We start from the raw sequence: 15,294 nt of genomic DNA, 5'->3' as shown, positions 1-15,294 counted from the left end.
GAACCGAAAGGTTGAAAGATCTTTCCACTCAATTGATTTATTGGAACTAGACAAGTTAACCAAATGATATGATACCAAGAAACGTTCGAATGAATAGATGATGTACATGACGACATGTTGGTTCGAAGAAAGTTCTGGTTGCCATGGATATCCATCGGGCAACCATCACTGGACTGGACCCGACAACTAGATCGATATTACAATCATCCATTTGTTTAAATGCTACTTTTTAATCTATTTTAATTAAATCATAACATTATTGCCCCGTCAGTGGCCCGATGTAATAAAACATAATGATATACCGTGCCTAAAGTATTGATTGAAGTACTCCCGGCCTCCGTTTACGGATGCTAGTCCAATACTGGCTGCAATCAACGTTTCGACGGTCGTAAAATGATTCAGTTGTAATAAAACCGTTTACGAAATTAATTTCACAATTCATCGACCGTCCGTACTCACCCTCGTCGTGCATCTGCTTGGCGGCACATTCGGCGCATTCGGCACACTCGGTGCACACTGCAGTTTGTTGCTGCTGCTGTTGCTGCTGTTGCTGCTGTTGCGACTGCTGCGACGACGGTTGGGATTGCGGCGTTTGCCCACCCGGGACGGCGGTCTGTGGACCGGCGGTCTGGCCCTGGCCTGCGGTGCCCGTTTGTTGTCCCTGCTGGCCAGCAGCAGCCCTGGCTGCCAGCATGGCAGCCCGTTGCTGCTGTAGCCGCTGGATAACCTGGAGCTGCTGAATATGTTGTGCGCCGAAGACGTGTCCCCCGAGTGCCCCGCCGAGTGCATTGTCAAGCAGCCCACTGCCGTCTTTGTAGCCCTCCGGGGGGCTCAGCGTGGCCTGGTCGACAAACTCGATCGGGGGAGCAAACTTCGGACTCTGAGAACGGAGAGAAACGGAGAAATTTTCGTTAGGAATTGGGTGTGGTGTGCGCCAACCGTAAAACAATAGAAACGCACGCCCCGGAATGTTTCAATCTGCGTCTGAGATCGATCAAACCTGAAGACCGACCGCCCTCGCCTCGCCCTTTTGCTGTTGCGCATCAGTAATCCGCGGTATCCGCGTGGTGCAACCGTCAAAAGGTGCAGCAGCCTGGCTTCTGGCCTGGCGGACCTACCCCGAGACATTCTTTGGGCCGTCGCCAGGGAGCGGTCGTAAACTTCGGCCCGTAAATCGATCGATCGAAAGGCGAGACGGTTGACGAAGCGTGTAATCGTGGCCGGGGCCGGAAGAGGCGCACTCGAAATTGAATTGCCAGCGTGAGGAAGTAAAACAATCGCAACAAAATGGAAAGCATAAAATGACCGGCAAATCGCTCGGTACGGTTTGGCCGATAAATCAGCATCACTTTCGCACACGCCGTTTCCGATTTTCCGTGTGGTGCATTCCGGCGCTCCTGCCAGGGCGCGAACACGGTCTAGATGGACATAATTTACGTGCTCCTGGCGAGCATTAGCGAAATGTGATTTTTTGCTGAATAAAAGATCACCTAATCACGCGCCGTGCGCGACGCAGAATCGGGCGCATGTTGGAGAAGTTGATTTCCGTCATTACATCAACCCCGCTCGGATCCGGTTTCTCCGGGCGGCACGTGAAAAGTAGCAACGGTTTTTACGGGCGGTGCCGGTCATCAATGCATTATTAATGCCCGATTAGTAACGCTGTTAAAGAGCGCAGGCTCCGTGCGCGTGCGACGCCTGAAAACTCTTCGTCCAAGAAGTGAGGTCCTTCTGAGAAGGCTTCCGAACTCTCGGGGTTTGCCGTCGTAATGCAACCAACGCCACGTACCGCTGCGCGTAATGGCGTTTAAAGTACGCAGCACGTACGCACGAAAAAAAGGACGAACAACGTTTACACCAAACAGCATCACAAATACACTTACGACGCAGGCTTTTAAACGATATGTACGAACCGCGAGTCCCCCCGGGGAGAGGGTGGGCAGAATTTATTATGCATGTAGCCCTTTACAGTGCTAATAAAAATTTGACAAGATGCTCTTTACCTCCCACATGGGCAATAATTTGGGCAATGTTCATAAATCCTCACCAGTATGGGAAGTACTGTTTGGAAAATGCCTGACAGCAGGTATTCGGTCTTTTGTGTGATAGGTAACGGCTAGGATTCATTCTCAAAATATTTCTAAACAAACAAACGTTTCATTGACGTTTTCTTTACTCAAAATCTGCGTTAGATCTCAAATTAAAAATAAAACAAACAAATGAATGAAAAATATTGTGACCATATGAAAAGATCAATCGAACAAAAATATCGGGAGCCTTTGCCAGTGTCCTTTTAGTATGGAAAAAACCCCGTGAACTTGGATGTCGATTTACTATGGCGATGTACTATGTCGACTAGACCAGCCTCAACGTCTGCCGGAGGTCGACACTTTGCGACTTCTGTCAAAATATTAGTGAAAACTCAAGCCTATTCAATTTATTTTATAAAAATTACAAAAACTATTAATTAGATTAGAAAAACGCAAGCTTGGTTTTTTGTTGTCAAGGACACGGACTCATAATTGAACCACCCTTGGACCCTTTTAATGTGAATTTTGTTACCATTCTTTTGCTCCAACCTATTAATTTTCCCTTACTCCATATGCTTTTAAAGTGTTTCTATCAACTTTGCACCCGAAAGTTAAAGTTTCAACCTTCCAAGCGACATTGAAGGCACCTCAAAAATGGTATCGAACGAGAATTTTCTTCTACTCAATGCCAACTCTGAGACCGATAAGATCGACGGGTTATTTAACATCCTTCCGCAATGAATCGTTATTTTGCCGTTAATTGTCACAAGGATAGGCTTAGCGAACTTTAACGACCCCGGTGTGTAACAACCCGGAATGCCGGCCCCGGACGGCAGAAAGCCCCAAAGCTAACCGCATTCCGTCAGCACACGCATACTTTATAATCTCCTTCCGGGCGAACCGGTAAGCGACCTCTCGCAGATCGCACATGCCTCGCATCTTCACCATAAGCAGCGTCCCCAACGCCGTACCTACTACTTCTTTATCTACTTTATCACTAAAATGTTTCGGCTCCGGCGGGGCGGTCCCAACCCTGGGTCTGGGCGGGATAAATACCGCGTGGCCCCATCATTACCCTAACATTAACCCGCGAACCGACCCGGTTGTTGCCGCGCTATTGTTATTTCCCCGGGATTCCGGCAGTGCCGGCGAGGCGAGGTCTTCGACGGAAGAACTGCTTTGTGTTCTCGGGAATTTTCCTCCCTCGTGCGCCGCTCGTGCCGGGAAATGTGTCCCAACAATAGGGCGTCGCTCGTCGTAAGGATCATTTTCGTTCGACATAACGACATAACGCAACCGAAGACTCCGGCGGAGATGTGGGTCTAGCCTAGGCGCAAACGGTGGTGTGCCTGCCGGCCAGACCGGTGTGCCCTCGATCTCTAAGGACCTGTCAAAAGGCGAGACGATACGATATGGCTTCCTTCGGCCGGTCGCTAACCTTCAGGCGTCGTCATCGTCGTCGTCAGTCAAGTGAATCCGGTAGCTCCGGTAGCTGCCCGGCTTTACTGGAACTATTTTTACCTTCATCGCCGAGCCGCAAGCCACATAGGGACATACTTCAGCCACAAGACACAAGGGCGTCCTCGTACCGGGGCCGCAGTGGAACCGAAAAGGATACCCCCTCGGGAAAGGATAATTGAACGACAGCAAGGTTCTTATCCATCGGCGACGACGACGGCGGAGCGGATAGAGTACATAATCGAAAATGAAGTTCTCCCGAAGACGACCACCCACTGTTTCCCTGACTGACCCCCTGTTCTTTATCATTGATTGGTTGTTTTGGGGTAGTTATGAATTTCCGTCTAGGGAAGAGCAAGATTCCGTCCAGATCTGCCGGAACGCCCGGGAGAGATTGGCTAAAGGCACAAGCAAAACACTGACAGGCGGCCAATAGAGTCCAGCAAGATGTTTCTGGTCGTGGTCCCCTTTTTTGCTTTCTATTTCTTTCTCGATGAAGAGGAAATGAAACATCTCCTTCCGGATGAATGTGGTGGTGCGACGGTGGTGCGCGGAACGCGTGGATGATGTTAGACCGGTGAACCAATTTCGTGAGAACCGAAAATCAATTGGATTCGCGAAGGAAGCGAGCGGTTCGAGATTAATTATCATCGAAACGGAACCGATTCGAGTGGAGCCTCCGCTGGCGCTGCGTGTAGGCTGCTAATGGTGAGGATATAAAGGAGCCCAATTTGCTCGACAACTGTTTCGAACATCCCAGCATCGGCGCACACCGGCGTGGTTCAGTTCGATTTCGACAAAGCCGGCCGTTTGTGAAGCTTTCGGGCGGATAGATCGAAGCCACGCGATGCTCGTTTGGCGCAGGATATTAATTTTCATCGGTGTCGGTGCGTGTAACGGTGGCGGCCGATAAGAGACCGAGACGCCCAAACGACCCACGGGTGTCTTGATAAATTATGCCATTCCAACCGTGGATTTGTGATAGAAAGCGGCAGGTAACACATATTACGAGGTATCGCTTCGGCAAAGCCCTGAAGTGCTCAATTTACAGGACCCAACATGTAACAATGGCCCGTAATGGATTCTGTAATAAAATCCTTTATCATATTGAATCCTGCTGAAATAAAATAGGATCACTATTGGAATAGAATCTTTAGAATTCCAAATTGATTTGATTAACAAAACAGTCTCTTATAACAAATCAATATTCAACAACTCCAAAAGCCTGACCCTGAAAGAACTTTTTAGAGAACGCTAAACACACAAAATTTTCCGAACTAAACCAAAATAACTTAAAGTACCAACTCCTTGTGGGCCCTTTTTCCCGAAAGACAACCGAGATTAAGTGATGACTGTCTGCTCAACACTTCCCAAAGCGAAGCCGTAGCCTCAGAACAGAACCACATTCGATTCAAATATTATCTTCGCAAGGTCCCCGTTGGGGGCCGATGTTCACTGGGCTAGTGGCCGCGGGAAGCCTATAGGCGTGTGTATCGAAATGCCATGAAACGGAGCATAATCGGAGTTTTTGCTTGTCAAGCAGGATTAAATATCTGCCAGGACTTCCTGTCATGTCTTGCCTGTGCCGGCCGGCCGCCCGTGGACACGGAAATCCTTCCGGCGACCTTTGTCAATGGAAATCTTTTCATAACCGTCAACGCTGGCTGGGGCCCTAGGGAGAGGTCAATTGGATTGGAAGGTCCTCGGGTTAATCGTGAACCCTTTCAAGTCCCCCCCCCCCCGGACACCGGGCGATGGGCCGACAGCAAATATTACATTCCATGTTCGTTCGATCAATATTTAATAAAAACATTTGTTTATTTAATATCTCGATTTTTCGGTCGTTAGTTGCTTGCTTATGAATCGACACCCTGTTTCCGATGACAGCCGGCAACCGAGGGCACAGGGTGATTCAAAACTGGTATAAGATCTAGATATCGAGTTTATCCCATTTTTCACAGAAAACACCAAACCGAAGCCCAACGCAGGTAACATGATTTTCGGAAGTTCAGAAGAAAAAGCACCCCAAACCGGCTCGCTGCTTCCGACGAGTTCCTTTTGTTAAAGCGAAAATAGGATATCTTTCATGTTGTCGAAAAAAAACCTACGACGGCCAGAGTCCGGATTCGCCGAATCCAAAACCAGGGGTAGGACGAAAATTCATCGGAACGAATACACGGCATCATCTTGGGCGCTCCTTCCGGCGGAAGCAGCGTTACGCTGGGCAAGCTCTCTTGGCCGTACATGTTCCCATATTGCCAGCAAAAAGGCCCGGATTTCGGAGGAAAACCCCGTCGACAAAGCTCCTTGATGTACAACATGTCACACCCAGCACACCGCAGGGATGATGGTTCAAGGTGTCTTTGACCTATGACAGCAATGTCAAGGGCATTAATAGGAACCGAGATTTCAATCTAGTATTTCGCGGAAAAACTCGGTCACAGGAACTGCGCAACTTTGATCGCTTGACCAAAACATAGGCCAGCGAAATGAACCTCCGAGACAGGAGAACCGCCTTTCCAGGAACTGCGTCGCAGCTAATGAAGTCGTACCTGGCTGGCGTACACTTAATCTTGTTTCAAATTCAAGACTGTCACCTCTTGAGCCGCCGAGCCGGATTTCAGGTAGGGTAGAGGGCCGATAAACATTCAAACTTTAGTCGAGAAAACATACTTCAGCCGATAAAATGGTGCCGGTACTTGACGGTGGTAAATCAATCTGGTTATTAAACAAGATCTTGAGTAGCAGCCCTTCGAGAGTTCCGACTGGCGGAAAAGAGGGGATTACCTATTGGCAACCTATCGACATTTCGAGGGCCCAGCCAGAGGGTGGTTTGAAGTTGAAACCTGTTGTGCTTTCCGAAGCAGCAGCAGACTGGCCAGCAGAAACTTGAAACTCCATCCATCAACTAGGGCAAAGCGGCACGGTACGGCCTAAGGTTCGGTCTCGAAATGGCTCAGAAAGTCGTATCGAAGTGTTCTTGTGAAAATTCACCGGCACCTCCTTGAGATTGCTATTGCTAAACATTAGCGCCCCGGTCCCCGGAGCGCTCCGTTCGAGGTCGATCGCGCGAGAAGCTTAATCACCAAATCCCCGAAATCGCCGGCAGCAGCTTCGAAGAAACTTAGATAATCGTTATAATATATTTAACGGGCGCTATTCGTCACTAGGCGCCGAGTGACCGAGACCGACGGCTCAGACGATTAGTGTGGGCGATATAAATGGCTGCTAAGCTGTCCACCGACGGCTGGCCAAAAGAATATTCCGTTGCCTGCCCTGGATCGGGGCTCGATGCAATCCAATAAACCGCAAGCACCATCACCGCTAGTCATGTTTTCTTGAACGATTTTCATTACGATTTAACGAGTGGTGAAATTGAAACGACCCAGAATCAATCTTCAGGCCCTAAGACGGGTGCCACAACAACACGCATTCTTATGTTCTGAAGGAGTCAGTATTTGATTCTGTGTTTTTCAAGACTCTCTACAAGAAGACTACGTGGCACGCGGCATATGATGGGAAATCCCAAGAGATCCCGAGAACATTCGTAATAAATTGTGAAAAATAAATCATCGAGATCAAACCATAGCGAGCGCCTTGCAGAGGCCAACATTGGGGACAAAGGCCCGTCCGTCTGTCTTGCTACGAACGCCAATTCCAGGTTCGCGTGTAACACTTTGCTGGCCCCCAAAAATATCCCCAACAATCCAAGCGGTTTGAGACACAGAAAATGGTCACGACACGCGACAACAGCGGTGACAGCCGGGAAAGTCAGATCCATTTTCACCTGCGGTCACCAGCCGCGATTGTTAAAAATAGCACCCTGAACCATCGCTCATCGCATTCTGGCAGGGAGGAAGTGCACAGCGAGAGAGTCTGTAAGGGACCAGAGGGGTCCCATTGTACTTCTCGTCCTCGTGTGGAGTTAGACAGCCGATCCCTTCTGGTCGGTCACTGTACACAGTTAGTGCCAGCTCTCAGTGCGCCAATGGGGTCGCAAAGCAGAAGAGGTGGCCCTTTTACTATTTAACCGTGCTGCCGACCTCCATTTACTGTTACGGTCGGTAAGCCTTGTTGGCCCGCGGGCCAAAAAGGGCGGCCATTGTTTCGGGGTATAATTCATTCGGGTCAGGATGCAAGTCAACCACCGCCACAACTAAAATAGAAGTACCTTCTCTGGAAACTTGAAAAAATTGAGAAGCAAAAATCGTTTCATTTAATTTAATTTTTAATGGAAAAACTGGTTTCAAATTGATGCACACCCTAAGTGCATCCCAGTTTGTTACCTCCTTTGATGGGACGACGATACCGGCCTCTCCTGAAGCACCGAGGTTTAGGGCCAAAGCCCATAATTCCATCTGCTCGTCGTTATCGCACATTAACCCGTCCCCGAGGGGCACAGACTCTGCAGGCCCTCGTGTGTACGGCGGCGAAGAGTTACTGCCACCAAATTACCGCAGAACCCCGGTTCCGGTTCCGTCGTCGCCGGTGCATCGTCGTGCAAAATAGCGGCCCACAGAACCGGATGTCCTCCCGAGGGAGCAACGAACCCGGAGAGCCCGTGGCCCGGTTTGGAAGGGCCACCGGTCCGAAGGTCCGCTCATTAACCTATTTACGGTTAATGCCTGGATCAGATCTGCCGGCCAGGTTCGGCCGTGGCCAAATAGTCCGCTTCGCCTCCGCCGCCTATGAGGAATGCTTTTCGATGCAAGAGAAGCTTCTCGGCGTTCCGTGGTAATGGGTTCACGTGGGATCAATCTTTAGTCGGCCCCGAGGGAGCTCATAAAATCGTATTTGCCGTATTTGGCTTTATTAAATTTTGCTTCATCGTTTCGTGCATTAGATGGGGTAGATATTCTGGGGTGAAGTCAGTTTATTTTAATTTATCTGGCATTTTGTAGCGGAGTTTTACCGAAGACTGGAGTGTCGGGTGTTTAAATCTGTAAACCAACACCAAAGTACGCGTCGACTACGAAAACCTTTCCATATTGAGCCCCGTAAACTCTCTTCGGTTTCTTCTAATTTCCAATGTTTCACATTAAAGTTGATAGTCAATTTAATAATGCCTTCATTAGGGCGCACCAAGTTGACCCTCATAACGATCTTGCGGAAAGGAGAAATACCGCATCCCTCTCCCTGGCAGTCTGCCCTGCCAATCAAGCGGACAAAACCCGGGGCCGAGCCGAACGAACGAATCCCCGAAACCAATCCGCTTTGGGGTTAGTTGGAGTTTTGGGTCCATAAACCAACAAACTGGACCTTTCCAAAGTATACATTGGTGAGCGAGTTTGGTCCAACTGTTCCACAAACAAACGGCCCCGGGTCCGGTCCGATGGATGGGTCGTTGTGGTCGTTCAATTCTCGTGCGCTAGTTCCTGTGTTTTTTTTGTTTTGCAATTTGCATACATTTTATGAAAGTGTCTGCTTAAAGATTGAAGGATATCCTTTTGGAAATTTTCATAATCCTTAACTCTTTCGAGTTTCTTTTCTTTGAAAGTATATCCAACAAGGGGCGGTCAAAGTTTCGTTCTCTTTAAACGAACGGATCTTAAATGCCCTTGAAACTTGAAACTGCACCCAAACGGCTTACGGGAACTTAAACTTAATTATAATTGAAATTTTCATTCTCTCTCAGTTCGGTTCGTCGAGTTTTTGTGCTCGAATTTATCAGTTTTTATCGCTCATCTTCGTCCTGCCAACCATCCTACTCATTTCCGGGACGCTTTTGTCACGACAGTCACGTGCAAAGTGAAATTCTCTTTACCCGGACGGTTAACGTTGAAATGACCGTCCACCACAGAACGAAGCCGCAAGGTTGCTGCGTAGCGCACAAGGAACTCACGTAGCGCCCCTGTCTGCAGTTTTATTGCTGCCTTCCCACCGCCAGATGGTGACCAGCTTCGCTGCAGTTACGACCGAGTCCTGCCGTGTGACCCAGTTAAGCCTCCGGCAATAGCATCACCAACCACCAACACCATCGGGTACTTTTTTATTATGGTCAGCCTGGTCGAACCAGGAAACGACAGGAAGCGGATCTTTAATTTCACCAACGATGGCGTCCAGCATGATCTTCGAGTGTGTCATTGCCGCCGAGCGGGTGCCTTTTTTATGTCCGATTCCCTAACGTCGGGCCGTATAAGAGACAATCGCCGAGGCACACGGATGCTGCATAACCCCCGAGCGCTCCTTAGCAGCCAACGCGGTGGCTTTTGGTAAGCTCACGAAAGAGAATATGTTGTATGTGCGCTCTACACCTATACACGCCACGTGGCAACGCCTCGTGTATGCGGGGACAGGTTTTAGCGCCTCGCAAACATTATGATAGCGACAATTTGAGACACTCCAGTACTTTCGCTGCCACCAGGGTCTCGGTTTCCACCACAGAGTTGGAGAGGGGTCTGCGACACGAAGAACGAAGTACCACGAAAAACCACACGAAGCACTCCCTCGGGGAGCAAACCCTGAGAACGGATTACGGGGCCGACACGGCGAGGTACTTGAAAGACTCCACGATGCTGTGCGCTGTGCGCTGTGGCTTTCGGCAAACGAATACCACGAGCAGCCGGAAATGTGATACAACCGTGTCACGCTAATTTGTTCGCCATTATGGAAATTACTAAAACGACCCCATAATAATAACCTTTCGCGCAGAGGTGGCGGTGCACATCTCTGGACTCTCGAGATAACGCCCAAGTACTAAGGCGGATCACGAACAAAACATTAACTTCACCAAATTTAAAAACAATATTTGAAGTTTGTGACATTTTACAACTGAGTTCCAAAAAGAAATAGATTCGAATTGAAAAGTATCGAAAATTCATCCAAATTGTGCATAGTGAGAGTGAGGGCATTCTCACGCCAAAGCTATCGCATCTCATTTGCATCAACTCACCACAAGGTCACAGCCTACTTCAATTAATAGAGACGTCAATTTCGCTCCGAAAACGGGAATATTTTGTGAAAGCCGTAGGTGAGTGTGCAATTGAGACAGATTTTGACCTTAGCTCGAATTTGAATTGAAAAATGATTTATTTATGTTACTATTTAACGTACTATCTTTACTCCTAGCGGCGGAGTTGACACCGGTTGTGGATAAGTAGCCATTACATTACTTTTACTGCGTCCTTTTCAATTTGCATTTGATTGTCTTCAACACCCAACCAAAGGTTGTTAGTTCAGCATGAATGCCATTAAAAATCAGACCGATCGCAGGAATACTAATTACGCCCCAAACAACCGGACGGAATAGTTATCACTTCATCGACCAACAGCAGCAAGCGCCGCCATATTGCCATCTAATTTAAGATGCAAATTTGCTCCAGCCATCTGGAGCTGGCTTTGGTGTACAGTTTTCCCGCTCTCTGTTTACCAAACAACTTCCATTTCGACCCATCCAACCTTTCGCGGCCTGCCCGCAAGCAATGTTAATTGCGAACGGATCAATTATGTTGCCCGTTTTCGTCCGCGAGGCACACACCAGCAAGAAGACGCATGCCTTCCAAGAACTGAACCGAGAACGGATGGCGAACTTTCGCCGAGCGACAGCTGAAGCTGCTGACGACCGACGCCGACGGCCGGTCGCGGAAAGCTCCAGTCAGGACAGCCTTGGCTCCCTCCTGGAAGCTGGTTTCAATTTAAAATGAACCGAGGCGAGGTTCCGCGAACCTCGTTCCGGGTGCGCTCGTTGATGTGTAATTATTATTCCGACTGTGTGTATCAAAGCCGAGGACAACAGGTGAAAGGTGTGTACATTTGCGAGTGCTCTGATTTATGGCACAGGATTAGCCGCCATGTTTGCTACAACTTCCATTATGCGAAACCCATTTGAACCAATGTAACCCGGCATTCATCCGACGAAAACCACAAAACCGTCGCCTCTCTGAGAAACTAATTTAACGTTTCGATTGTAAATTAATAAAATGTTAAAGTCCTTTATGTCCTCGCGAGAGAAAAAAAAAACCGTCGCAATTCAATTCCGAACTCCAGTTCACTCACATCGTTCATCGTCCTGTTCATACCAACGCTCTCCGCGCTGATTGTAAATGGAAAACACCCAAAAACTGGACGAACGAAAAAAGAAACAGGGACCTCCCGGGAAATGGCGAATTTACTCCCCTGTCACCTGCGCTGTTTGGTGGCCCGGCGCTGCCACCGAAAGCTGTTCTCGAATTATCGTAAACAGAGAGCATCCGGTTTCGGCGGCGGCTGCCAACTTGTGCGCCGTCCGCTGGCTGGAGACTGCATTTTCCAGATGACATTGCACCCGGACCCGAGGCCAGTGAACCACCGAGTCCAGTCCTGTTGGTGGTGGGAGGGCCAACCCAGAGCCTGGCTCCAACTCCGGGTCCGGTCGTTCGTCGAGCGCACCTTCTCTCCGTATCGTGCACGTGACCGAATCGATCGATTCGGGTTTGTTGGTGTACGAAAAGCGAGAACGGGCCGAGCATACGGGCGCGAACGGAAATACGGAAAACAGATTGCAAAAAAAGGACGCCCGGGCAAAAAAGCGGGCATATTGATTCGCTTCCCCGGGCCAACAAAAACCCCGTGTCAAACCCATCGATGGGTCTGCTTTTGGATTAGAGTTGGCACGGGACGCGCGCGCGAACATAAGGACCAGGCGGACGGACCAGGAACGGAGAACCGGCAATAAGCAGTTTTATGCTTCCCGTTTGCGGTGGGACCAGGAGATAAATTTTCTTGGCGCAAGCACCACCAGCTTGACGACGACGGCGACGAAAACTTGCGAAACGACAAATTATGCTGACGGAGCGACTAGCCATTATGGAGATACGGACGCGGAAGGGAGGTGCTCGGTCGCCGCCAGAAAAAAGCGTCCTCTCGCTCGCATCTTAGCGCTGTGAACCGTAAACACGACACAACGACGACGACGACACTCCCGAGGGAAAATGGGCCTCCCGATGGGGTGGTACCTCAAAGGGCGCGGGCCCACCACGCCGTCGACGAAATCCGATTTCGTCGAGATCTGAATCGCACCCTTTCCGGGGTGGGCCGTCAATCCTTTTCTGTGGAGCGACTGAGAGAGAGGGAGAGCGAGAACGAGGGAGAGGACCTCTCGAAAACACTCCGTCGGTTGTCGGATCGCAAAACGATTTCACCACAAACCGTCGTCGTCGTTCGCACGATATATTGCGGACCTCGCTCCCAGGGACACTGAAAGCCTCCCCCACCCCCCCATGAGTTCCCGAGTGATGTTCCAAAACAGAATCCTTGTCCAAAGCGGTCCATACGAAAAAAGGAAACACAGATAGCCATCGAGCACCAGGCGGCTCCATCGTGTCTGGGACGGGCCCTAGGGCGATCCAAGCGGAGCTTGTGAGGGGGCTGTATGTGTGTGCGTGTGTGTGAGTGTGTGCGGGAGGCAGTGTTTTTACGATCGAACACCACCGTCACCATGGCCATGGCCCGGGCAAAGTGGTCAGGATTCAATAAACAAGGCCCATTTCAATTTGCCACAGCGCGGCCTAAACTGCGTCTTACTGCGTCTCCGACGGGCGTTGAAAGGACTTTCTCCGGCCGGACCGACCGGGCAGAACCGAACCGGGCCGCAAATCTTGCTTCTTAATCGGGATGGGTCGACTAGCCAGCCAACCAGCCGGTGACCGGCCGCACGGGTAATTAGATTTATTCTCGAACATTGCGCCACTCTGCACCAACCCGCCTGGCTTAACCGAAGCCGACACCGGGCCACAAAAGTTAATGGCAAACAACACATGTGACCACCGTCGCCAACAGCGCATCAAACATCGTTAGATCGATGACGACGACGACGACGACGATGGTTTCCCCGGAAGCCCGCCTCGAAATTCACCGGCCGAACGCATAAAAGTGCGTCGTTATGTTCGCTGGCGTTATGTTTCATGCAAATGGCAAGTAACCTTTACCTACGCACCGGCCGCCGGTGCCGGTCAGGGCCATTGCCTGAGTACCGTGTCCCCGTCACGTGGTGAAGTGGTTGATTTATTGGATTTGGCTGGAACGCACCGAATATAAACCATCGCTCGAGTTCGAGGTACCATGCGTCTCCATCGCCGGAATTCGGAAGGGGCCCGAGTGGGGTCCGAGTCTCCTTGGCGACGGCGGTCACCTATTAGCGGTCCGTCGACCGATGTCGACCGCCTCCCATTTGCAGAACAGGGGTCAATATAATTAAGAGTAGCATTTTGCTGGCCCGTGCGGTGGCACTATCCCCAGCAAAGGCCCAACCCAACGACACGACGACCTGGTGTCTGGAGCGGTTCGAAACAATCGAAGCACATTAATCTTCGCACACATAAAGCGCCGCCGTTTTATGATCTCGTTAAACAAAGAGCACGAATGCCATCTCGGGGACTCGGGTTGTAAAATTTGCTGCGCCACATTCCATCAATTAGGGCAAGCGAGTAATGCAAAATCGGCTCTTTGTGCCACAACAAATGGCGCCCGGTGCTGCATTGGTTACATAAATTTGAAATAACATAGAATGGGTTGCCCGAAAGACGTGAGAAGATACTGTTTGATTAACACCGGCCGGTTAGTGCGAATTTAATGCACACTCAACTCTCAAACTCGACACTATAAACTCTTTCTCGTGCAAAGTCACACGGGGCGGGCCGCATTATTCCAATCGTGAAATTTTTACGTTTGATGCGCAATACAAACATTTTGAAACCGTTGCAAACATTAACTGAACAAATAATTTAATGTGAAATCAATACTAATAACATGAGTAAATAAGTCGTTTTGAGCATTTATCGATCGGAATGACATTTCTCATACAGTATGTATGCAAGAGCATCTATAGTGTCAAGTTGCGGAGCTCAGTTTGTCATCGCGTGCCCAAGAGAGCTGTTTAACGTAGTTTTAAGCCTTAAAGACCAGTAAACAACTTTTAAAAATTGACCTTTGCTTTGAGCTTTTAAAACCTAATAAAATTATTGATTGACAACGCTATCGACAATAATTAATGGGTTTGAAGCAAGCTTTGGCCATAAAACGACCAAAATGGAATGGGAAAAGACTGATTTTTCTGATTTTTGGGATAAACCGATAAAACTGATTGAATCGGATAAAAGACTGACTGATAAACTGATTCTCCAACATGACAACGCTCATCGACCACACATCGCAAAACCGGTCAAAACCTTTCTCAAAAACGTCGGAAGGGAACTCTTACCCCACATGTTATGAATTTGTTGAAATGTTGAAAAATGGATCTCTGATTGAATCGCGTCTAAAGATGAGGAGTTCTATCAAGACTGAATCCCGGAACTACCTGGAAGATGGGAGTAGCTAACGACCGATAAAACGTTCATCAAAGTAGTCATATGTTTTGTTGTAGTCAGGCCACAATTGTCGAATAAAAACCGCATGAATTAATTTAAAGTCCTAATACTTGAATCTTACATTGCAGAATTCTGATCGTTCGGACACCATTTCAACCATCTCCGAGTTTGTTTATCTTGGTCCGGGACAGCAAACCATTACCTACCGTACCCGAAAACTTGTTCCTTTCTGCCTGAGTCTGAGAGCTTCTCCCCGCTGGGTGCTGGTGCAAACTACAGACCTTTCCGCTTTTGAAAAGCTCCGGTCTCAACAAAGGGCTCGCCGTTTACTCCGTCCTGTTATCGTCTTATCGCTGGATCTCAGCATCTTTGTCGTTGGCTGCCTCTTACGGTGACCCAACGGAAAAAAAGTGTATCGTGGGAACAAATATCAATGACCCCAATCCGATCCGGCTTGCTGCAGCAGTGAAGGTGGGAACTCCTTTGTGACTCGTGCAGCCACCGTCTTGTCGGAGCGTCGG

General features: G+C 49.2%; 1 protein-coding gene across 1 annotated transcript in view; it reads right to left on the bottom strand.

The window, feature by feature from the left end:
- Positions 1-15,294, bottom strand: part of LOC128274892 (uncharacterized) — a 42,189-nt gene that overhangs the window by 21,116 nt on the left and 5,779 nt on the right. The window contains exon 3 of the mRNA XM_053013231.1: positions 460-880. Coding sequence (XP_052869191.1) covers positions 460-880 — 421 coding nt within the window. The remainder of the gene's footprint in view (positions 1-459; positions 881-15,294) is intronic.

Source organism: Anopheles cruzii, chromosome 3 (genome assembly GCF_943734635.1).
Source record: "Anopheles cruzii chromosome 3, idAnoCruzAS_RS32_06, whole genome shotgun sequence".
Classification (NCBI taxonomy): Eukaryota; Metazoa; Arthropoda; class Insecta; order Diptera; family Culicidae; genus Anopheles; species Anopheles cruzii.
This window is presented reverse-complemented; position numbering and strand designations above follow the sequence as displayed.